The sequence below is a fragment of the Oncorhynchus clarkii genome, unplaced genomic scaffold (genome assembly GCF_045791955.1).
Source record: "Oncorhynchus clarkii lewisi isolate Uvic-CL-2024 unplaced genomic scaffold, UVic_Ocla_1.0 unplaced_contig_691_pilon_pilon, whole genome shotgun sequence".
In the NCBI taxonomy this organism is placed as follows: Eukaryota; Metazoa; Chordata; class Actinopteri; order Salmoniformes; family Salmonidae; genus Oncorhynchus; species Oncorhynchus clarkii.
Window position 1 is genome coordinate 86,327 of NW_027260850.1, and position 24,172 is coordinate 110,498.

Consider the following 24,172-nt stretch of genomic DNA (forward strand, 5'->3'; position numbering starts at 1 on the left):
ATGGGATGTAGTGTGGGCTGTAGAACAAGGCTCAACTTTGGAAAGGCGCTGTCCAAAGTATCCGTGTGTTTTACCATGGTCGTGATTTTCACCTATTTCTTCTACTGTTTTACCGGATTATGTGACTCCGCGCCGAGACAGATGTTCGACCATCACACTGTAAACAGAGACTATGATATATCGGACCGTACGTACGACAACCTGCGACCGTCAGCTCGACTCTATCCTCACCAGCCGGGCGCACCGACTCCTTGGAACAGGACAGACATTTCAACGGGCGCCGCGCTCCACCGTGCAGACGAACAGGTCGCCAAGCTACAGTGGGTTGAAGGCGGACTGCTCCCACAAGAGATACCGGAGAGCACCAAGGAAAATCTAGCTGCTAACGGCATCCCGGTGTCCAACACATTTGAGAGTAAGAAGTTCCCACAAGCCATCATAATCGGTGTGAAGAAAGGCGGAACGCGCGCTCTGCTGGAGTTCCTACGGATTCATCCGGACGTGAGAGCTGTCGGGGCAGAACCTCACTTTTTCGACAGGTTCTACGAGAAAGGACTTGAGTGGTACAGGTAAGGCACATATTCTGCTACTTTACAATGTCCATGGAGTGTTTATCAGCGCCAGTAAAAACCATTCTAGCCTACTCTGATATTGCGATATCTTGAATCGAATCTGTGAATTGGGGTCCGGGGCTGCTTTTCATACATATCAAATCTGTTGCAATACAAAAATCTAACATATCATTTAGTAGTATTTGTACTGTTCACAACCGTTTCAGTTGAAGCTGCATGTTGAGCCTTGGAGAAAGATGACACCTCAGCCCCTTTAGGATGATGAATGGAGATAGGATGACAGGTAGATGAGGAGCAGTGTTCTCCCCTGGGGAAGCTATTCACCTGTGAAGAACTCTGCTGAAGGTCTTGTCAATAACATACATAGATATTTGCACATTGACAGTCAGATATCAAGTACTGTGTGTGTGTGTGTGTCTGTGTGTGAGCGTGTGTATGTGTCAATACAACCCTGCCTGACTTGATGTAGATGAAGAGGTTATAAGTCCCTGGGGTGTTGTTAATCATCATGACAGTGTTTTAAACACAATTTCTTCAGTTCAACATGACATCCCATATTAACATACAATCCATGTCTATTCTATTGGAATGGAATGGTGCACTCCCATTAAAAGCCCATGTCCTCTTGAATGATCATAGGCTTTCACCTGACTTTTTCCTCCTTACTTGCTCTGACCTTGCTGATTTATTGAGGAATAATGTACTTACTATGACTGAGGTTGTCCCACCTAGCTACGGTATTGTACGTTTAACTGTAAGTCGCTATGGATAAGAGCATCTGCTAAATGACTCAAATGTTAAATGTTAACTTAAATGTTACAGTCTCATCTTTGTAGGTAAAGAGGGTGGAATCAATAAGCAGGCCTACCTCATCGTCTATACTTCATATACAGCAGGAATTGGTCTCAATGGAAGATATACATTTCTTTGCAGTAGTTTGATTTTGTATTTGGCCAAGAGTGAATACAGCCACAGTGTGATACAGGCTGAAACATATAATGTCTTGGCATATATAGTCAAATCTCCACCCAGGCACTGTAGCTACTTTGGAGGTGATAGGATCTGCTGGTAATAGATGGCGCAGCTGACCATAGCTGTAATTGGGGTGTAATTATGGCCCTAGCAACCCTATTGCAGGGATATGGATGTTGATGGCCCTTTACCTGCCTTACTGCAGGCCTATGGAGCTAGAGAAGGCTGGAGGTTCTGATTACCTTCAGATGTCTGGACTGGAGGATCCTGCTGGAGAATGTCATAGCTGAGGAGAGAGACTGTTTGACAGCGCCTAGAAGCGCTGATCTAGGACCAGGTTCCCTCTGTCCATGTAATGTTATTCATTATGATCTAAAAGCTAAACTGATCATAGATCAGCACTCCTACTCTGAGACATTTTATGAATAGGGTTTTGATGTTTTCATCCTCCCCAGTGTCAGGAGTTTGTCCAGAAGTTTTCTTTTAAAAACCATATGACCTGATTAGAAAAATGATCTGGTCCCATCATAACCCATATAAATATTTTGTTTACAGCTGATTTATTACTACAACTAGGGCCTGAAGTTTGCTCAGGAAAAACTCTGGGCCCCAGGAAAACTATTTCAGGCTGTTACGGCAATTTCAGGTAAAAACTCAATAAAACAAGTTTCAAATATTAGGAAAATGTCTACACATTTCAGCTGTTTCAAAAACATTGCTCTGCTATTACCATTTAAATCAAATTCATTTTTATCTGTCACATGCGTGGAATCCAACAGTGAAATGCTTACTGTAAGAATTATACTGTAGGAGTGTTGGCTCAACAAGACAATTCTGTTCACACTGCCCTGCTTCAAGGGGGACAACTGTTGGGAGCGTGTCATGTGCTCGAAATATAGCAAGTACGCAGTGTTGTAAAAGTACTTCAGTAAAAATGCTTTAAAGTACTACGACTACGTTTTTTTTTTATATATCTGTTACTTTACTATTTATATTGTTGACAACTTTTACTTTTACTTCACTACATTCCTAAAGAAAATATGTACTTTTGCTTCACTACATTCCTAAAGAAAATATGTACTTTTACTTCACTACATTCCTAAAGAATATATGTACTTTTACTTCACTACATTCCTAAAGAAAATATGTACTTTTACTTCACTACATTCCTAAAGAAAATATGTACTTTTACTTCACTACATTCCTAAAGAATATATGTACTTTTGCTTCACTACATTCCTAAAGAAAATATGTACTTTTACTTCACTACATTCCTAAAGAATATATGTACTTTTACTTCACTACATTCCTAAAGAAAATATGTACTTTTACTTCACTACATTCCTAAAGAATATATGTACTTTTACTTCACTACATTCCTAAAGAATATATGTACTTTTACTTCACTACATTCCTAAAGAAAATATGTACTTTTTACTTCATATTTCATATTTCCCCTGACATCCAAATATACTCATTACATTTTGAATGCTTAGCAGGACAAAAAAATGGTTAAATTCACACACTTATCAAGAGAACATCCCTGGTCATCCCTACTGCCTCCGATCTGGCAGATTCACTAAATACACATGCTTCATTAGTAAATTATGTCTGAGTGTTGGAGTTTGCCCCTGACTGAAAAACAAGACAATTGTAACATTTGATAACAGATCGTTTGAGTTTGAAAAAGAAAGTGAGAGACAGCAGAGAGAGTGAGCGTGAAATTCTCATCTGTACTTTAATATTTTAATTATTTTTTCTTCATCTTTTTAGCAGCATTTAAACTTAAAACATACGAACACATGGAAACACTTCTGCCACTGATCATTTTAGCATGCTGCTGGTACCCCCCCCCCCCTCTCTCTCTCTCACTCAGGCACACACTCTCTCTCTCCCTCCCTCCCTCCCTGCATTCCTCCCTCCCTCCATCCCTCCTGCCCTCTCTCTCTCTCTGTTCATTAAGAGTGGCAGATGAAGGAGATGAAGTGTTTATGTATAATATCTGTGACATCACTGGTTTCCAGGAGGCAGGGCAGGGTAGTGTGGTACTATGTGTGTTTTAATTGCCGGGGCTGTAGCAGGCACAACACCATCAAAATCACATGCAGATGTGGCCACGGAAACTAGAAACAGTATTCAGTCACATAAGTGATGTCATGAGCAACACATTGTTTGAACAGACAGTTGATGAAATTATACAAACGCTACAGTACGTTACCAGAACCATTCTGTAGTGCTCAGCTACGGTACGTATGTTACCAGAACCATTCTGTGATGCTCAGCTACAGTACGTATGTTACCAGAACCATTCTGTAGTGCTCAGCTACGGTACGTATGTTACCAGAACCATTCTGTAGTGCTCAGCTACGGTACGTATGTTACCTGAACCATTCTGTAGTGCTCAGCTACAGTACGTATGTTACCAGAACCATTCTGTAGTGCTCAGCTACTGTACGTATGTTACCAGAACCATTCTGTAATGCTCAGCTACAGTACGTATGTTACCAGAACCATTCTGTAGTGCTCAGCTGCGGTACGTATGTTACCAGAACCATTCTGTAGTGCTCAGCTACGGTACGTATGTTACCAGAACCATTCTGTAGTGCTCAGCTACAGTACGTATGTTACCAGAACCATTCTGTAGTGCTCAGCTACGGTACGTATGTTACCAGAACCATTCTGTAGTGCTCAGCTACAGTATGTATGTTACCAGAACCATTCTGTAATGCTCAGCTACGGTACATATGTTACCAGAACCATTCTGTAGTGCTCAGCTACGGTACGTATGTTACCAGAACCATTCTGTAGTGCTCAGCTACGGTACGTATGTTACCAGAACCATTCTGTAGTGCTCAGCTACAGTACGTATGTTACCAGAACCATTCTGTAATGCTCAGCTACGGTATGTATGTTACCAGAACCATTCTGTAATGCTCAGCTACGGTACGTATGTTACCAGAACCATTCTGTAGTGCTCAGCTACGGTACATATGTTACCAGAACCATTCTGTAATGCTCAGCTACGGTACGTATGTTACCAGAACCATTCTGTAATGCTCAGCTACGGTATGTATGTTACCAGAACCATTCTGTAATGCTCTGCTACAGTACGTATGTTACCAGAACCATTCTGTAATGCTCAGCTACATCAGTTATGTGGGATGTAATAAGATCATAATCATTGCTTGCTATTCAGTGTTTTGTCAGAAGATGCTGCTGAATAGACTAACGGGGCAACACCTCGGGGCTGGTGAAAGTAAAATGGAAGGTGAAAACAAGGTGATAGGACAAGCAGGGAAGGAACATAAGAATGGATTAAACAGGAGTTATTCCTTTCTTCTTCACGGTGCATTGTTTTCCTATTGCGGAACAGTTATTGTTATCATATACAGTACAACGGCAGATATAGAGAAACAAAAAGCCTGGACCCAGATCTGTCTGTGCTGTCCTGCCAACTCCCAGCGACCATAGGAGTTGGCAAGACAGTACAAACAGATCTGCGACCAGGCTATGAAATTATTGTCACTGAATCTTGAAGAGTGTGAAAGACAGTGAATCTGTTTGCATTCACATTAGATCACAGAGAGAGGACAGTGACAGTTTGGTGGTGGGAACCAATCCATTTGGAACAATTGTAACCCTCTCACCTGGGTGTCACTGACTGGGGGTCCCCGTGAGGGTAACACACCTGACCCCTCTGTGTCCGCCGTGCTCAGTTAGCAGAAACTCAACACACTGTCACGTCTGGGTGCACACACACACACACACTCACCACACGCACGCGCACACGCACGCGCACGCGCACGCACACACACACACACACACACACGCACACGCACACACACACACACACACACACACACACACACACACACACACACACACTGTGACAGCCTCCTCTTGAGCCCTTTGCCTTGCCATGTCAGTGTGTGTGAACTTCTGTCTTCCTCTCAGAGTGTGTGTGAACTTCTGTCTTCCTCTCAGAATACATGAGAGCTGCATACCGTCAACAGAGCTTTAGCTACCCGCCAAATGGCCTGTGAATCTCGCTTATTGTATTGGAATATAATAAACTAAAAGTATAGCTTTGAAATGCTTTAAAACGAGAACAATATTACAGTTTTTTACAATCACTTTGGCACTAATTTCGGAACCTTGATGTCATTTTTCAAAACTCTAGACACAAAACTCACAACCAATGATCAAAATGCACATTTTTCAAAGCTCTAACACTTTTTCCAATTGCTTGGATACAATACACATAAAGCTAAGATCATTTGTTCATTGAACTAAAATCACCTGCCTGTTCAAAATGACACAACTTAGCATCAAAGTATTACCATTTCAAAATGCAATTCACACATCTGAAATGACTGTCTCTTCATTTCATTACAATTATCTAACTATCAATTGATAGAACTGCTCAAAATGATAAGTAACTGTTGCATTACTCTTAATGCATAGTTTTATGGAAACTGACAAACAATATTCCATGTTTAGATCATGAATGTTTCAGGATAACGAGATCCATTGACACCAATTACCGTGGAACATGAACCAATTGGACTACATTATCTATCAATGTAATATTTCATCATCATTCTTTATCAGACACTGTTTCTATGGTCTCATGTACCACTTTTCCAGACCATGTTTTCAGATTTGACATCACTGTTCATTCACTGGCCACTTTATTATGTACACATATCTAGTAGTGGGTAGGACTCCCTTTTGCCTCCACAACAACCTGAATTATTTTTGCTTTGATTCAAAGAAACCTGAGTGATGTTATTGTATTTCATCAATAAATTTCAGATTTTGTTCAATGATTCCACTGTGTCTGTAGTATTCTCTCTAATAGTCCTTTTACAGTGATGTATTTACGTGTAGTAGCATAACGAAACATGTATCACATATTTTGTACTACAATATTTAATGATTGTACGAACAACTACACAGTGAAACTATCGGTATCTTGTGTGAGGGTGATCTAAATGAATGTTCCTATGGTATTTCATGATAAATGAGTTATTTGAAACAATGATTCTGAAAGTGCAAGGTTTCTTTAAAGATATGAATGCACAATGTTCTGAACATTGGACAGCCTGTGTTACAAGTGATGACCGTTTTGAGTTTTGTGTCTAGAGCTTTGAAAAATGACCACACGGTTCTGAAATTAGTGCCAAAGGGATTGTAAAAGACTGTATAAATGTTTTATCTACAACTGTAACTGATCTACATTGTGTGACCCTTTGCCTCATGCAGATTTGGGACCAAGTGCGTTGTCATTGACAGAGAGACACATGATTATGGACAGAGAGACAGTTGGGGGAGCTGACAACAGTGCAGTGTGATGATATGTCTGGAGCCATGTGTCCTGGACAGTGAAATATGATGACTGCATCTGATTCTAATAGAGTGGGAGAGGGACTGCTCGTGCACTGTCATAAAAAAGCTTATCATTTATGACTGTCAACCACAGTGACATACAGGGGCAATATGCATACTGGAGAGACTTAATATACACACACACACAATCCCATCCCACGCATTGTCTTCCAAAAATCATTGTCTGCTATAAGACAAAACGTCTCAGACCTCTTTTAAGTGTTTTCCACTGACTTCTCTCTGTGACTCTTGCCAGCTATTTTCCTCAGCTTTCCGGAGCTTTTGTGTGTGAGTGTGTGTGTGTGTGTGTGTGTGTGTGTGTGTGTGTGTGTGTGTGTGTGTGTGTGTGTGTGTGTGTGTGTGTGTGTGTGTGTGTGTGTGTGTGTGTGTGTGTGTGTGTGTGTGTGTGTGTGTGTGCGTGCGTGCGTGCGTGCGTGCGAACGGTACATCCATGCGTGCTTCTATGCTTGTGAGTGTGTGATTGCTTGTGTGTCTGTGTAGTTTGCATGTGTGCCTACAGACATTACTGAACTAGAAAAAGCCACAGAATGGTCCCATCAGAATCAAAAGGGGGATGTAATGACTTTCTGTGTTGTTTCATGGGTTTAAATAGACTTAGGTCCAATGTTTTTCATATGGGCCCTGTGAGAGCCACACCAGACACAGTTGAAACAGGAAAACCGGCAAACCTCAACTTTCCGTGGCACAATGGCATGGATTGTTATGCTTATGTCACCGCGACATGGGCACAATCAAGTACATGAGTTGTCACTGTTTTTATAGATCGGCCTCCTGTTGTTGAAGACTTTATAATGAACTAATTTGTTTTTCTGCTTTCTTATGAATGTTTTGGATCTTTATTGTATATAAATGACAAAATGCCTCGTTGGCTCATTCTGGAGGGAAAACATTTGTCATTTAGATGGCATGTAAACACCTCTACGGGAAAAGCAGGGAGGGACTGGGAGAAAACAGACTTCTTGGAAAGGCTGATGGTAGAAAATACTCCTATTCACTTTTCAATTTGATTAATGGATTGATGACTAACAAATATTACAAACCACTAAATCATTGTGTATACCAGTGTGACACCGCCTTAAAGACTTGATTTAAGACAGATGGATCAAGAGAGATCATGGAATTCTATCCTATTGAGTTATACTGTATCAATAAACCAAATTGTATGAAACATGCTTTTCTACTTTTGTGCTTTCTCCTGCTACCCCTCCCCTCCCCTCCCCTCCCCTCCCCTCCCCTCCCCTCCCCTCCCCTCCCCTCCCCTCCCTTCCCCAACACATACACACACACACACCTCCTAACTTCTCAAATCCCAGCAAGAATGTCACACATATTCCTCCAAAAGAGGACCCTCTTGTGAATAGGACCACTGAATATGAAGTGAAATTTCATACAGTGTAAATTAGTGCCATGTTTCAAAGCCTGCAAGCTGGCCTCAAGATGTGTGACGTCGTTGACAAAGTCCATCCGTAAGTCAGTGCCTTCTGACATGTTTCACCCAGACAGTAGATTATATGAGAGTAGCTTCTTCATGTATGCCTCTGAGGCAGAGAGGAGATTTATTTGGGTTGGGATCAAACCCAGTCAGACATCACATCAGAAGAGCTACAGTCCAGTCGGACATCTGGACCATAAAAGTGTCAAAAGACCAATAATTGGACAAAAGATCAGAATTGGGCTGCCTGTGTATTTTAATAACTTCTTATGGCTGGGGGCAGTATTGAGTAGCTTGGATTAATAAGGTGCCCAGAGTAAACTGCCTGCTACTCAGTCCCAGAAGCTAAGATATGCATATTATTTGGATAGAAAACACTCTGAAGTTTCTAAAACTGTTTGAATGATGTCTGTGAGTATAACAGAACTCAAATGGCAGGCAAAAACCTGAGAATAAATCCAACCAGGAAGTGGTAAATCTGAGGTTTGTAGGTTTTCAACTCATTGCCTATTGAAGATACAGTGGGATATTGGTCAAATTGCACTTCCTAAGGCTTCCACTAGATGTCAACAGTCTTTAGAACCTTGTTTGATGCTTCTACTGTGAAGTGGGGGCGAATGAGAGGGGAATGAGTCAGAGGTCTGCCAAAGAGCCAAGAGCTGGCCAAGCTCGTTCACGTGAGAGTGAGCTCTGTTCCATTGAATTTCTGAAGACAAAGGAATTCTCCAATTGGAACATTATTGAAGATTTATGTTAAAAACATCCTAAAGATTGATTCTATGCATCGTTTGATATACTTCTACAGACTGTAATGGAACTTTTTGACTTTTCGTCTGCTCCTAGTGATCGCACGTCATGAATTTGGATTTGTGAACTGAACGCGCTAACAAAAGGAGGTATTTGGACATAAATTATGGACAATATCGAACAAACAAACATTTATTGTGGAACTGGGATTCCTGGGAGTGCATTCTGATGAAGATCATCAAAGGTAAGTGAATATTTATAATGCTATTTCTGATTTCTGTTGACTCCAACATGGCGGATATCTGTTTGGGTTGTTTTGGTCTCGTACTCAGATTATAGAATGGTGTGCTTTTTCCGTAAAGTTTTTTTGAAATCTGACACAGTGTTTGCATTAAGGAGAAGTGTATCTATAATTCCGTGCATAATAGTTGTATCTTTTATCAATGTTTATTATGAGTATTTCTGTGAATTGATGTGGCTCTCTGCAAAATCACCGGATGTTTTGGAACTACTGAACGTAACGCGCCAATGGAAACTGAGATTTTTTTATATAAATATGAACTTTATCAAACAAAACATACATGTATTGTGTAACATGAAGTCCTATGAGTGTCATCTGATGAAGATCCTCAAAGGTTAGTGATTAATTTATCTCTATTTCTGCTTTTTGTGACTAATGTCTTTGGCTTGAAAAATGGCTGTGTTTTTCTGTGACTTGGCTCTGACCTAACACAATCGTTTGGTTTGCTTTCACTGTAAAGCCTTTTTGAAATTGGACACTGTGGTGAGATTAACAAGAAGTGTATCTTTAAAATGGTGTACAATACTTGTATGTTTGAGGAATTTTAATTATGGGATTTCTGTTGTTTTGAATTTTGGCGTCCTGCACTTTCACTGGCTGTTGTCATATCGATCCCGTTAGTGGGATCTCAGCCCAAAGAGGTTTTAACTAGACAAAATGGATCTCCACTTATTTTTCATATTGCTTTCATACAGAAAGATATTCTAAAAACATACAGTAGGCAAGTTGTTGAATGTGCATGTCCTCTTATCATGATTTGTACTGTGTATGAATACAATCAAGCATACAGTACTCATCCAGTCAGTGAATGTGCGCAATGATGATACTGCGTGATTCATGAAAAGATCATTACTGCATTTCAATTTCAGGAAAACTCCAATACGCAAGTGATGTCATCAATATTTGGACAGCTTGTCAATTGGCTGACCTTTACCCCTGACACCGAAGGCCTCAGCCAATCGGATTGCAATTAAATTATAGTATAAATCCTTTCAGGGCAATGGCATAAGCGCACGGGGAAACGTCAATACTACTGGAAATCCCATAGGCTCACAAAGTGCCATCAATTAAGTAATGTAGTAATCAAATCAAATCAAATTGTATTGGTCACATACACATATGTAGCAGATGTTATTGCGGATGTAGCGAAATGCTTGTGTTCCTAGCTCCAACAGTGAAGTAGTATCTAACAATTCACAACAATATGGACGTGATGATTACAACAGGTGGGTTTTCACTGTCCTTGTTGGTTATTGTTGTTATCAGTGATATGCTCATTGGTGTTATCAACCACATGTTAAAATATCTATTGCAATGACCATTATGGAAGCCAAACACAGTTTAAATGGGCTGTTTAGCACACTGCTACACCATCTCTACACATGAAAAAGGTACTGTAGGCCACTCACTGCATCAATCCATGAGGCTTGATCATAGCATTAGTACCGAATAAGAAATTCTGTGTGTAAAACTAATAATGACTCAGTAATCTATGTTTTCTGGGAATGCTATAAAATCCGGAAGTTGGGAGCAGAGGTAAAAAGTTGTCTGTTATAAGTATTACAATGTAAACTTACTTTTAACCCGTCTGTCTGCATATCTCAAGACATATGGCATATGGGCTAAAAACTTGGGAATCAATCAATCCGCCATCATTAACACAATGTAAAAATGTAATGATTTATTATTTAAATATTGAAAGTGCGTGGGCTCCGGAGAGAAACAAATGGTGCAGTTTGAGGCCATTTGGCGGAAAGTGATGCGGGTGCTGGAGATGGGGGTGTGTGCTAGTGGGTCTGGGCAGATGTCATATAGTTGATGTTTGTATTATGTTGTCGATTGTATGTGTATGTTTTGTATTGTTTATAAAATATGAAAACATTTTAATTAAATACAAATTCCAAATCAATTAAGGGTTTTTTCTTCTTTAAATCTTACACAACAATGATTTAACTCTGCTAAACTTATAAAAACATACTATTACTGTATTTTAAGGTAGAACACAAAATCTCACAGCATCACTCTCAGTCCAGACAATGTATAAAACGGACTATAAAAGTAACTCATTATTACAGTACAGTACGCAAGCCTGATTTTCCATTAGAGTAAAGGGGATTTTCCCCACACCTCATTCCCTCACTGTCCTGCCCTTGGGCCATTAATGATAAGTAGAGGTTGAATGCCGTGTTGAGTTGTCTAACAGACCAGGAGTGGCTGTGGCGTTCAGTTGCAAACAGAACAGGAAGTGGCTGTAGCGTTCAGTCGCATAGTGTTTTAATAGTGTTGGGCCTGGGTGGGTTGGAGGTAAGGTGGAGGTGGGGGTGGGGTGGCACCATTGGGATATGGTAGGCTACTAGGCCCTATACTCACACCCCATATGGTGGGAATTATAATCATTTGAGATGCATTGTGGTCCATTTTAAGCGATCCCAGAAAGTACTGAGGAGACATCAGAACGCTTTGCCGTTTTAGCTGCACTCCCAGCAGTAAAAATAAGTCAGTCAGTCAGTCAGGAGTAGGAAGGAGAAGCGTGTTTGTGAGGAGAAATAATAGCTCACTTCGACAGGCCAAAATGAAATGTTTCAGATGCCTTGGGTTGTCATGCATGGCTTCTCTGCCATCCCCACAAAGAATAATGTTAGGTTAAAAACGCTGAAAAACGTTTAATGGAAATAAGCTGAAATTACCCTGAGGGCTCACGGGCCAATGGCTTTGTCACACGTAATCAAACTGTTTCAAGTTCTCAATCATACGAGAGGTGGATGCAGGAACGTACAAATCTTGTAAGTGTATGTTTGTAAAGATAACTTTCATATGTATGTACAGTTGAATATAGAATGGCAGCAGCATGTCATGGACTTGACCGTTGGCGTCCTACAAAAACAGAGGCCAAACCTGGGTGCAAATGCTATTCAAAATCATTTGAAATACTTTATTTGTGTCTCATTAACCTTGCCTGTTGCAAATGAACCAATAGAAAGGTCCCAAAAGTCCAAGCCCCGCCCGCCTGGCAATCGTGGGCAGTCTAAAACAAACGCTTAAAGTATTTGAAAGATTTCAAATAGTATTTGAGCCCAGGTCTGACAGCGGCTACATGGTTTTTGACTGCTTGGCCTATGTACTTTAATGTGTGTAAATGTTGAAGCCATTAGCCCTTCCCCAGAAAACTCTCTGGCGACGCATCGTTGACCTCAGACCCTGTGATGATACTTCATTATGATTGGGCTCTTCTATTCTAGTCACTAATTAGTAATGGGCTCCACTGCACTTCATCTGTAAAAGAGAAGCCTACGCATGTGCACGACACACACGCACACATTTCTTTTTTTTTACAGATTCGGCAAGTCCATCTCCTCTCCATCACACCTATGATAATGGTATCCTACTCTTGGTTAAGGAGGCTGTTCCAAGAGCTTGGGACTATACGGTTCAATTTGCATTTTTGTCAAAATGTAGTTATTGACATAGCCTTGTTCTGTTCAATGTTCTCTACCTATATAATGCTCTAAATACCCCCAATTAATGTTGTAATTACCTCAGAATCATATTTTTTAAAATAGAACCTTTTAGTCCCAAGCTCTGGTGTAGATACTTCCCCCTACTCTACTATATATTATGTATAACCATTATTTTCCTCTTCCTGTCTGAGTATGAATGGGTGGATGTGGGCAGTGGAGCCTGATGGGAGGCACACTGTGAATCCACAGGCATCCATCTCCAGTGTGACACTAACTACGTCTCTGAGACACACCAGATCCTGGTGTCCTGGCCTTTCTGGTGCTTCATAGCATAGTGTGTGTGTGTGTGTGTGTGTGTGTGTGTGTGTGTGTGTGTGTGTGTGTGTGTGTGTGTGTGTGTGTGTGTGTGTGTGTGTGTGTGTGTGGAGGGAGGGAGGGAGGGAGGGGGTGGAGAAGTGGTGTGGATGTGAGGCTGTGTCTGGGGTGTGTGGGTAGTGTTACTGTATCTTTGAGACTGTCTCTGACTCCATAGTGTTTGATAGAGTGTCATGGGGGGCGAGGGGGCAGGGGGAGTCAAGGCACCAGTGGTGAGGATGTGTGTGTGCATGTGTGCATGTTGCTGTGATTCAGATTACTCAGACATTGCACCCCCAGCATCATATAATGTAATGGGGGAGGGGGAAAGGGGGGGGGGGGGGGGGGGGGTGCAGTGATGTGGATGTGTGTGTGGTATGGGGATATCAAACATTGGCACCCCTGGTCTCTGGCTCCATAGCATTTGATAGAGTCATTTGATAGAGTGGTTGGAGGGAGAGGGACAGAGAGGGTAGAGTGATATGGTACGGATGTGTGGGTGGGTTCATGGTTAATTCTCAGTCGTGCAATCATGGGGGCACCCCCAACTCTGGCTCCATCGCTACAGCTCTGTGGGTTCTGGTCTTTACTGAGACTGGTCCAGAATGTTGTTTATTGCTTGGCTAGTGATGGGGTTCAATCTCAGCAGCCCTGCCAATCCTTAGGCCATGGTGTGTTGCACCATGTGTTGCCCCAACACTGTAGGCGTCTGGTGGCCATGACTAGCGCTGTCACGGTGACCATATTACCGCCACACCGGCAGTCATGAGTCATGACAAATTTCACACACATATTATTTGGTATATGACAAAATTCAATCAAGAATAGTGTGATGGGTGACAATATTAGCCTATCACTTGATATATTGAATGATATATTATCACCAGCTTAAAGCAAACAGCGAATGCTTTTTTGTGTGACTTTTTCAAATCATAGTCGCACACCTCATGTAGCCCAGCCCATAGGCCTATATGTTTTAATAAGGTCAGTATCACACCTCATGTAGCCCAGCCCATAGGTCTATATGTTTTAATAAGGTCAGTATCACACCTCATGTAGCCTAGCCCATAGGTCTATATGTTTTAATAAGGTCAGTATCACACCTCATGTAGCCCAGCCCATAGGACTATATGTTTTAATAAGGTCAGTATCACACCTCATGTAGCCCAGCCCATAGGTCTATATGTTTTAATAAGGTCAGTATCACACCTCATGTAGCCCAGCCCATAGGTCTATATGTTTTAATAAGGTCAATATCACACCTCATGTAGCCCAGCCCATAGGTCTATATGTTTTAATAAGGTCAGTATCATACCTCATGTAGCCCAGCCCATAGGCCTATATGTTTTAATAAGGTCAGTATCACGCCTCATGTAGCCCAGCCCATAGGTCTATATGTTTTAATAAGGTTAGTATCACACCTCATGTAGCCCAGCCCATAGGCCTATATGTTTTAATAAGGTCAGTATCACACCTCATGTAGCCCAGCCCATAGGCCTATATGTTTTAATAAGGTCAGTATCACACCTCATGTAGCCCAGCCCATAGGCCTATATGTTTTAATAAGGTCAGTATCATACCTCATGTAGCCCAGCCCATAGGTCTATATGTTTTAATAAGGTCAGTATCATACCTCATGTAGCCTAGCCCATAGGTCTATAAGTTTTAATAAGGTCAGTATCACACCTCATGTAGCCCAGCCCATAGGCCTATAAGTTTTAATAAGGTTAGTATCACACCTCATGTAGCCCAGCCCATAGGCCTATATGTTTTAATAAGGTCAGTATCATACCTCATGTAGCCCAGCCCATAGGTCTATATGTTTTAATAAGGTCAGTATCATACCTCATGTAGCCTAGCCCATAGGTCTATAAGTTTTAATAAGGTCAGTATCACACCTCATGTAGCCCAGCCCATAGGCCTATAAGTTTTAATAAGGTTAGTATCACACCTCATGTAGCCCAGCCCATAGGCCTATATGTTTTAATAAGGTCAGTATCACACCTCATGTAGCCTAGCCCATAGGTCTATATGTTTTAATAAGGTCAGTATCACACCTCATGTAGCCTAGCCCATAGGCCTATATGTTTTAATAAGGTCAATATCACACCTCATGTAGCCTAGCCCATAGGTCTATATGTTTTAATAAGGTCAATATCACACCTCATGTAGCCCAGCCCATAGGTCTATATGTTTTAATAAGGTCAGTATCACACCTCATGTAGCCTAGCCCATAGGCCTATATGTTTTAATAAGGTCAATATCACACCTCATGTAGCCCAGCCCATAGGTCTATATGTTTTAATAAGGTCAGTATCACACCTCATGTAGCCTAGCCCATAGGCCTATATGTTTTAATAAGGTCAATATCACACCTCATGTAGCCCAGCCCATAGGTCTATATGTTTTAATAAGGTCAGTATCACACCTCATGTAGCCTAGCCCATAGGCCTATATGTTTTAATAAGGTCAGTATCACACCTCATGTAGCCTAGCCCATAGGCCTATATGTTTTAATAAGGTCAGTATCACACCTCATGTAGCCCAGCCCATAGGTCTATATGTTTTAATAAGGTCAGTATCACACCTCATGTAGCCTAGCCCATAGGCCTATATGTTTTAATAAGGTCAGTATCACGCCTCATGTAGCCCAGCCCATAGGTCTATATGTTTTAATAAGGTCAGTATCATACCTCATGTAGCCTAGCCCATAGGTCTATAAGTTTTAATAAGGTCAGTATCACACCTCATGTAGCCCAGCCCATAGGCCTATAAGTTTTAATAAGGTTAGTATCACACCTCATGTAGCCCAGCCCATAGGCCTATATGTTTTAATAAGGTCAGTATCATACCTCATGTAGCCCAGCCCATAGGTCTATATGTTTTAATAAGGTCAGTATCATACCTCATGTAGCCTAGCCCATAGGTCTATAAGTTTTAATAAGGTCAGTATCACACCTCATGTAGCCCAGCCCATAGGTCTATATGTTTTAATAAGGTCAGTATCACACCTCATGTAGCCTAGCCCATAGGCCTATATGTTTTAATAAGGTCAATATCACACCTCATGTAGCCCAGCCCATAGGTCTGTCTATATGTTTTAATAAGGTCAGTATCACACCTCATGTAGCCTAGCCCATAGGCCTATATGTTTTAATAAGGTCAATATCACACCTCATGTAGCCCAGCCCATAGGTCTATATGTTTTAATAAGGTCAGTATCACACCTCATGTAGCCTAGCCCATAGGCCTATATGTTTTAATAAGGTCAGTATCACACCTCATGTAGCCTAGCCCATAGGCCTATATGTTTTAATAAGGTCAGTATCACACCTCATGTAGCCCAGCCCATAGGTCTATATGTTTTAATAAGGTCAGTATCACACCTCATGTAGCCTAGCCCATAGGCCTATATGTTTTAATAAGGTCAGTATCACGCCTCATGTAGCCCAGCCCATAGGTCTATATGTTTTAATAAGGTCAGTATCATACCTCATGTAGCCTAGCCCATAGGTCTATATGTTTTAATAAGGTTAGTATCACACCTCATGTAGCCCAGCCCATAGGCCTATATGTCTTAATAAGGTCAGTATCACACCTCATGTAGCCCAGCCCATAGGCCTATATGTTTTGTTAAGGTCAGTATCACACCTCATGTAGCCCAGCCCATAGGCCTATATGTTTTAATAAGGTCAGTATCACACCTCATGTAGCCTAGCCCATAGGTCTATAATTTTTAATAAGGTCAGTATCACACCTCATGTAGCCCAGCCCATAGGCCTATATGTTTTGTTAAGGTTTTTATCACAGCTAAAGTGGCCAAATGACGTCTTAAAATTATGCACATTCATCCACTTCACAACGGGTGTAGAGCTTGAACTGAGTTGCAAGTTTGGGGAAGATCATTTTCACCATAAAAACACACCTTTATAATAAAAGCATTACATGCATTATCTCATTTGTGGTTTTCCTGCGAACTGAACATGCGCTTTTCCCCTACTGCCTTGTGCACATTGCTGCTCTTATAATGTGAGGAAATAGCCTAATAGTTTATCAACATTTTAAGCTAAACGTTTTTTTTTTTATGGTAGTGGTTCTATGAATTTGTTATCAATCGCATCTGACAACTGTCCCAGACTATGTTTGGAATATTTATTTCTGGCACAGAATAGAATATGTTAACTTTTGTACTATGGGGGATAGTAGATTGACATAAGCTAGTGCTTTTGCTGTTCGTTAGGTCGACTCATATTGTTGGCTGATGAAAAGTAAATGTGGACAGTTCTTCCAATATCTTCAATATGCACCTCAGAATTGAATAAGGACCCATGCAGTTCCGTCCCCGATGTGTCGGTCTTGACTTGTAGCCTGTGAGAAAGACCCAACCACCTTACTTACTGTGAGAGGTGCTTCTGCACGCAGCAGGGAGAAGGGAATTATAATGATTATATTCAGCACAACGGCCACTGGCCACAAAAGGCATGTATTTTTTAGGGGGCATTACGGCCACACAAAGTGGATGCAGACGGGAAATTCGAGGCATTATCAAGTGCTTGTCAAATTGTGAATGAGAGACTGATGAAGTGTTTACAGCCTTGATGAAGTGTGTACAGCAGAGCTCATGCCTTTCATGCAACATTAGAGTCTTGTCTGCTAAATGAACTAGTGTAGCCCAGAGCCATATGGCATAACTAGATCAGGGCCTAACATAAAGACAACTTAGAGTATGCCATTCTGTTCTTCTGAACTAGACTACATTTTCTTCACATCATGTTTCTTTAGACCTGTCTAAAATATTGAATGGATTTATTGTGATGGTGTAGGCTATATTACATGAATTTATTAGACTTTTTAAAATGTAGATCTTCCAAAGGTCTGCATCAGGCTATGTGTTGAAGCCAGAAAATGCTAAAAGTGTTTATGTTAATGAATGGTAATTTACCGTGAGACCAGCAGTCATTTGCATGACAATCACCAGCTGACAAAATGTTATGACCGCCACAGCCCGAGCCATGACACCCTACTGGCACCACAGCCAGGCCAACACTATGACTGGTCAGCTCAGCTGTCCCTTAAGAAGCTGTCACAAAGACCTGACATCAGAGACAGTTCGCCAGCATGTGGGCCTGCCATGATCCTTGATAGTGTCATAGTGTTGGCCCGGCCATGGCGCCAGTAGGGTGTCATGGCTAGGCCTAGTTAAATAAAGGTTAAATATATATATATATTTTTAATTCATTGTCACACGTACACACGTCAAAGGCTCGGTGGCTCTCTTCTTGTACAGTGTGTCTCGTTTCCTGTTGTAGTGTTTCATCTGTACATCCAATCACATCATCAGAGACCAGTTAGTGTTTTCTCTTTGGGGAAATGGAAGCCTACAAATGCTCTTTTGACATGTTTACATTCTGTAGGTGAAATGCAGTTAAACTGGAAGAACGTTTGGATAGTATCTATACAGAGTAGAGTCAAAACATCCACTGTGCATTTAGAATGTCAATGCCATTTACATAACATCACATAACAGTCATTAAACCTAAAATGTTCCAGGTTTAAGCCTGATATTGTGCCATGTCATTCAAGGATAATACAGTACACAACATGCTATCAAGCTATCCAGAGAGGCAGGAAGCACTGCATGGTGGGAAAGGTTTCCACAGTCAGCCAGACAGCCCTGCCCTGCCTGTCCCCTAGGCCGTCTGTCTGTCTCTGTCCGACACCCTCTGTGCACAGCAGGGCTGCTGGGAGTTGTTGTTTTCTTCAGCTTGCTGTTTGCTCTCCTTCCTCTTTTATGGGGCTGATTTTCAGTCTAATTGGATCTCACAGGCAGAGTTCTGAGTCCGTATTCAAAAAGCGTCTCAGAGAAGGAATGCTGATCGAGGATAAGTTTTGGCTTTCAGATCTTAATGAATAAGATTTTATGGGCAGGGGGGATCTGATCCTAGATCAGCACTCTTACTCTGAGATTCTGTGAATATGGGCCCTGAATACTTAGAGACTACTTCCAACAAGCTCTGTGCTCAATATGCCCAGTGAGCAGATCCTCCAACGTCCATTTCAATCAGCTTCTCTTCTGCCTCTGAGTAAAGTGGAGGCATTATGATTACTTTACACTTCTAAAGCAGAATGGTGTGAGGTTTATACAAATAAAGAGTGTTTCCTGACTATTGATATTATAAACATTTTGGTACAGTCATGATTCTTAATTCAGTGAAGTCTTAGCAATTCACGTTTCCATAGACAGAAAACTTCCCATGTTTGTCTACCAGGAAGACACAGTATGTTGTGTAGTAGTAGTAGTACCAGTACTTTACAGGGTTATGATCGTGAAGGCAGGAAATGTGTCAGCCACATCCTAGCCGCGGGGGGTTTTACGCTCCGCTCCGGATTGGTTGCTACATATCAGTCGTATAATCAGAAGCATATCACTTCAGGGTAAAATACCCACATCCTTCAACAGCGGGGACCCACTAGCTAATGTGGCTAGCTCAGCAAAGCTCTCCAAGAAAGCCCCAAATAGAGAACTCTACCTCGTCCTGTTGCTCCCTTTCCAAGTGCTGTAACAGTCAGACATGGATGTTTTAGCTAGCTCTTGGGGTACAGTTTCAGTTAGCTCCTGGGCTACACTTTTAACTAGCTCTCGGGCTACGCTATGTTTTAGCTAGCTCTTGGGGTACAGTTTTAGTTAGCTCCTGGGCTACACTTTTAACTAGCTCTCGGGCTACTCTATGATTTAGCTAGCTCTTAAACTAAACTATGTTATAGTTAGCTGGACGATTGCTGTTCCTTGTTTTTAATTTAGAAGAATGTCCTTTGAAGCACATGTCCCAATATTCTACAGATTCATATTGATTGTGCTTGACACTTAAGGCACACAAAGACATTGATAATAGGGAGAGAGTGGCTCTTATTGATTGTGTAATGATGAGGCAGATTGTGAGGGGGGATAGATAGGGACCTGGGGAAGGTGGCGAGAAGGGGCATCACATTAACTATTTATAACTATGGAAGGAGATGTCCTTATGGCCAATTACAGCAATGACAAACATCACTTACGAGGGGAGACACCCAAGGCCAGACAGGAGACAGACAGAAGAGCCACCCAACCAACATCATCACCTCCATATCTGTTGTCACTGTCCTGCCGTATCTGTTGTCATCACAGATATACAGAGACAGACACATCGATCTGGCAGAGCAGGACTGGGGACAGACAGACAGGACAGGTGATGAACATTTTGGGATGTTAATCATAAATGGGACGTGTTTATTTGCTACATGTAAACAGAAAAGACATTAGCTGAGTATAATGCTGCAGTGTTTGCTCCGTTCCAGACATTATTATGAGCCATCCTCCCCTCAGCAGCCTCCACTGGTGTTACAGTACCACTGCTCTAGTCTGTCCACCTGCAACTACAGGAGACCTAGTCTACAATACCCCTGTACTTTGACTACAGATGACTCTTTGAACTATTGTAAACCAGTGCTTAGCTCAGGGCTAATAGGGGGTCATGTTGTTGCTCCACTCTGTTGTCTGTATGATTTGAGCCTTTAGAGATTGTTGAAGCTCTCTAAAATGTCAACAGGGCTGAAGGTATTGATCCACCTAGTAAATCAACTACGTTAAAGTCAAAATATGTTATAGAGAGAATATTGAGTTAAATCACTGTTAGTCCTCAAAAACCAACCAAGATGATGCCCATGCTATCAATTACTTAAATATAATAGCATTTTGAAAAGTATTTTAAATAAAATATTAAATGTACAGAGGTGTACATCTGTGTTTATCATGACTATAATCTGTTTGAGATTACTTATTAGTTTGATTCGCTTCCCTCCTTTCTTGGTTTGGTTTTCAATCCAACTATAGTTAAGCTAAACCATTCTGTTTTGGTGCCATGTCATGTCTGGCAGCAGACACAAGGCCTAATGAACAGTTTGATTTACCCAGAAACATCTCTGAACTGTCGTCAAAGTCTCTGAACCATCGTCAAAGTCAGTCAGCAACCACTGCCAGAGTCCTGCTGGGGAATAACTGGCAAAATTAAACTAGGATCCCACATTGTTTGGACGAACTCTTTGAACTTCATTTGATGGGCGCTTCATCTGTTGTCAATCATAGAAGCAATTGAAAGGACTCCTGTCATTCTCCATTATTGTTTTGGCGAATCTTCAAGACTTTTCATAAAAAACAAACTGACTTTTTCAAGTGCTGGCTGTCCATAGAGTATGTGTTGAAGTTGTTTATTTTCAGTAAAGCCACAATATGGTCTCCGTAAGAATAACAGACTATTCAGAAGTAGGATCTTAATTTGGTCACCTTGTTGCAGGATAACTTTCCTGCAATGCAGGAAATGTAAAACTTGGAGTGTATTTAAGGTTTAAAAAGGCTTCTGAAGCTTCTGATAAACTCAGACTTGATTTTCCCTTACAAAAAATGGATGAATCCAAGCAAAAATGTCCATTAGTTATATTCCACGTAATAATTCACATACTGTTGCTGCAGGATTATATTCCTGCTGTAGCAAACTGACTCAAATTAAGATCCTACATCTGTAGGCTTATGATGTGGATGGATGGATGGAAAAGTATTTGCTATAAACTAACATTTCTTCTCATCCTTTGTTAAGTAAAACAATTTGTTCCCTGAATTCATTCTCACCACAAAACAGCGGCCTCAGACGTCAGTAGAGGATTGGACCGTCTCCATACATTACCCACAAATCCCCGAGACCAGACACACAAGGCATTTAACAGAATTTATTCATCTGAATTTAGATGAAGCAGAATTATAGACAATAGAGCTAGGAGTTTTCCCTGGTCAGTACAGTACAGTATATAAGATAATTAATAATTAGGTGGGTGCTTACATTTGTAGTATACAAGTTTGTTTTTTGCATATCCCACCCCCGAGACACCCTCAGAGAGTGGAGTCAGAGCCAGAGATCAGCCATTATCAACAGCAACCCTGGAGCAATTAGGGTTAAGTGCCTTGCTCAAGGGAATATCGACAGATTTATACTTTAGCTTGATAGTAAACTTCACTGAACTTGATTTTGGTGTTGTTGTTGAGGCAAACAGCCATGTCAGAACATTCACAGAACAGATAGGAGAACAGATGCTGAGAGAGGTGACAGAGGCTTATTCTTCTGACTTAACTCAATCTAGACTGTTTCTTATGGAACAGTTTCTTATGACACCTCAGTTACATCTTTGCCTACAGGACAGCATTGGGACTCTATGTGTTGTATCTCTTTCCAGTATTCAGTATCTCTCACCAGAGGTTGTCTATGATCTAAGACTAAAAGTAGCTGTGAGAAAGGCGGTGAAACTGAGCTAAGCAGCTTAGCTAGCCTTGTGTTTCATAGTCGTCCTGAATTTGTTTCGTCTGGTATTGCTAGATTCTTCACAGAGCCTGCCTGCGGGGGGAACACATCACTCTGTGGTGCAGGAAAGGGGGAGGACAGGGGACTGGAGAAGGAAGTCTTAAGGAAATTGCTGTTAAGTGGTTCTTGTGGCTTTGGCTCATCAGATCCATATTGGCTCTGCGGCCTCCCAGTTTCCCATGGCTCCTATACCAGGACTGGGATGGGCTGGGGACTGGTTCATAAACATAGACTGCACTCTTTTAATCATTACTGTTTTGGAGAAGGTTTCATTTAGGTATACAGTGCTGGATTTGTGGCAGTTAAGAATGCAATTTTTCATACCTGAGCTTGTAGAGGAAAATTGTATTTTTGGAAATGAAATAGTTCCCCTAAAAAAAAATGGACAAAGTTTTGAACTTGAAGGATGTATATCTGGCTCAGACAAAGATGTGTATCTAAAATGGTATATCTGTAATGTCTTCTCGATTTCTGTAAAAACACACAGATGTAAGAATCATATCCAATGTACAGTATATTATGAATCAATGTTCCAGCTCTTTATGACACTGCATAGTGTCATGTTGTTGAGTGAAGGACAGTAACTGATTATTCTCCATGTCTGTTGTCAGGAACCTGATGCCTCGGACCCTGGAAGGTCAGATCACCATGGAGAAGACGCCCAGCTACTTTGTGACCAAGGAGGCTCCTCGTCGCCTCTGCACCATGAACTGCCACACCAAGCTCATTGTAGTCGTCCGCGACCCCGTGACCCGGGCAATCTCCGACTATACCCAGACGCTGTCCAAACAACCCGGCCTCCCCTCTTTCCAGAGTCTGGCCCTCAAGAATACTTCTACGGGATTGGTCGACACCTCGTGGAGCGCCGTGCGCATCGGCCTGTACGCCAAGCACCTGGAGAACTGGCTCCAACACTTCCCCTTATCTCACTTCCTGTTCGTCAGCGGCGAGCGGCTGGTGTCCGACCCGGCGGGGGAGATGGGCCGGGTGCAGGACTTCCTGGGTCTGAAGAGGGTGGTGAGCGACAAGCACTTTTACTTCAACCAGACTAAGGGATTCCCCTGTCTGAAGAAGCCAGAGGGAAGCAGCAGGCCCCGGTGTCTGGGGAAGTCCAAAGGAAGGCCTCATCCACAGATCTCACCAGAGGTACTGCAGAGGCTCAGGGACTTCTACAGGCCATTCAACCTCAGGTTCTACCGGATGACTGGACGAGACTTTGGATGGGACTGAGCCGTCCACCAATGTTACATGGAAATCAAGCCAAAGGGTGAAAATGATTACTTTAAAACATGTGGAGAGGACACTGCTTTCATCAAGACAGGAAACACAAGACTGACATTACATTTGTCAATGAGGGAACAGGGGTTCTAGGTTACCACTTTGACTTGTGACATGGTATGCATTATACAAAATGTTGGCATTTTTTGGTATTTTATGGAACAATGATATAAAGCTGTCGTTTATAGTTTCAGTTACAGTATGTGTATGTTGCTACATGTAAGAATAATGTAAGAACTCATTGTTTTGCCAGTGTAAAGTAC

At 41.6% G+C, this 24,172-nt stretch overlaps 1 protein-coding gene across 1 annotated transcript; it reads left to right on the top strand.

The window, feature by feature from the left end:
• On the top strand, positions 1–24,172 carry LOC139401918 (heparan sulfate glucosamine 3-O-sulfotransferase 6-like). Its single transcript, XM_071145927.1, has 2 exons — positions 1–569; positions 23,243–24,172. The coding sequence occupies exons 1-2, from the start codon at positions 1–3 to the stop codon at positions 23,859–23,861; spliced, it is 1,188 nt and encodes a 395-aa protein (XP_071002028.1). The 3' UTR covers positions 23,862–24,172.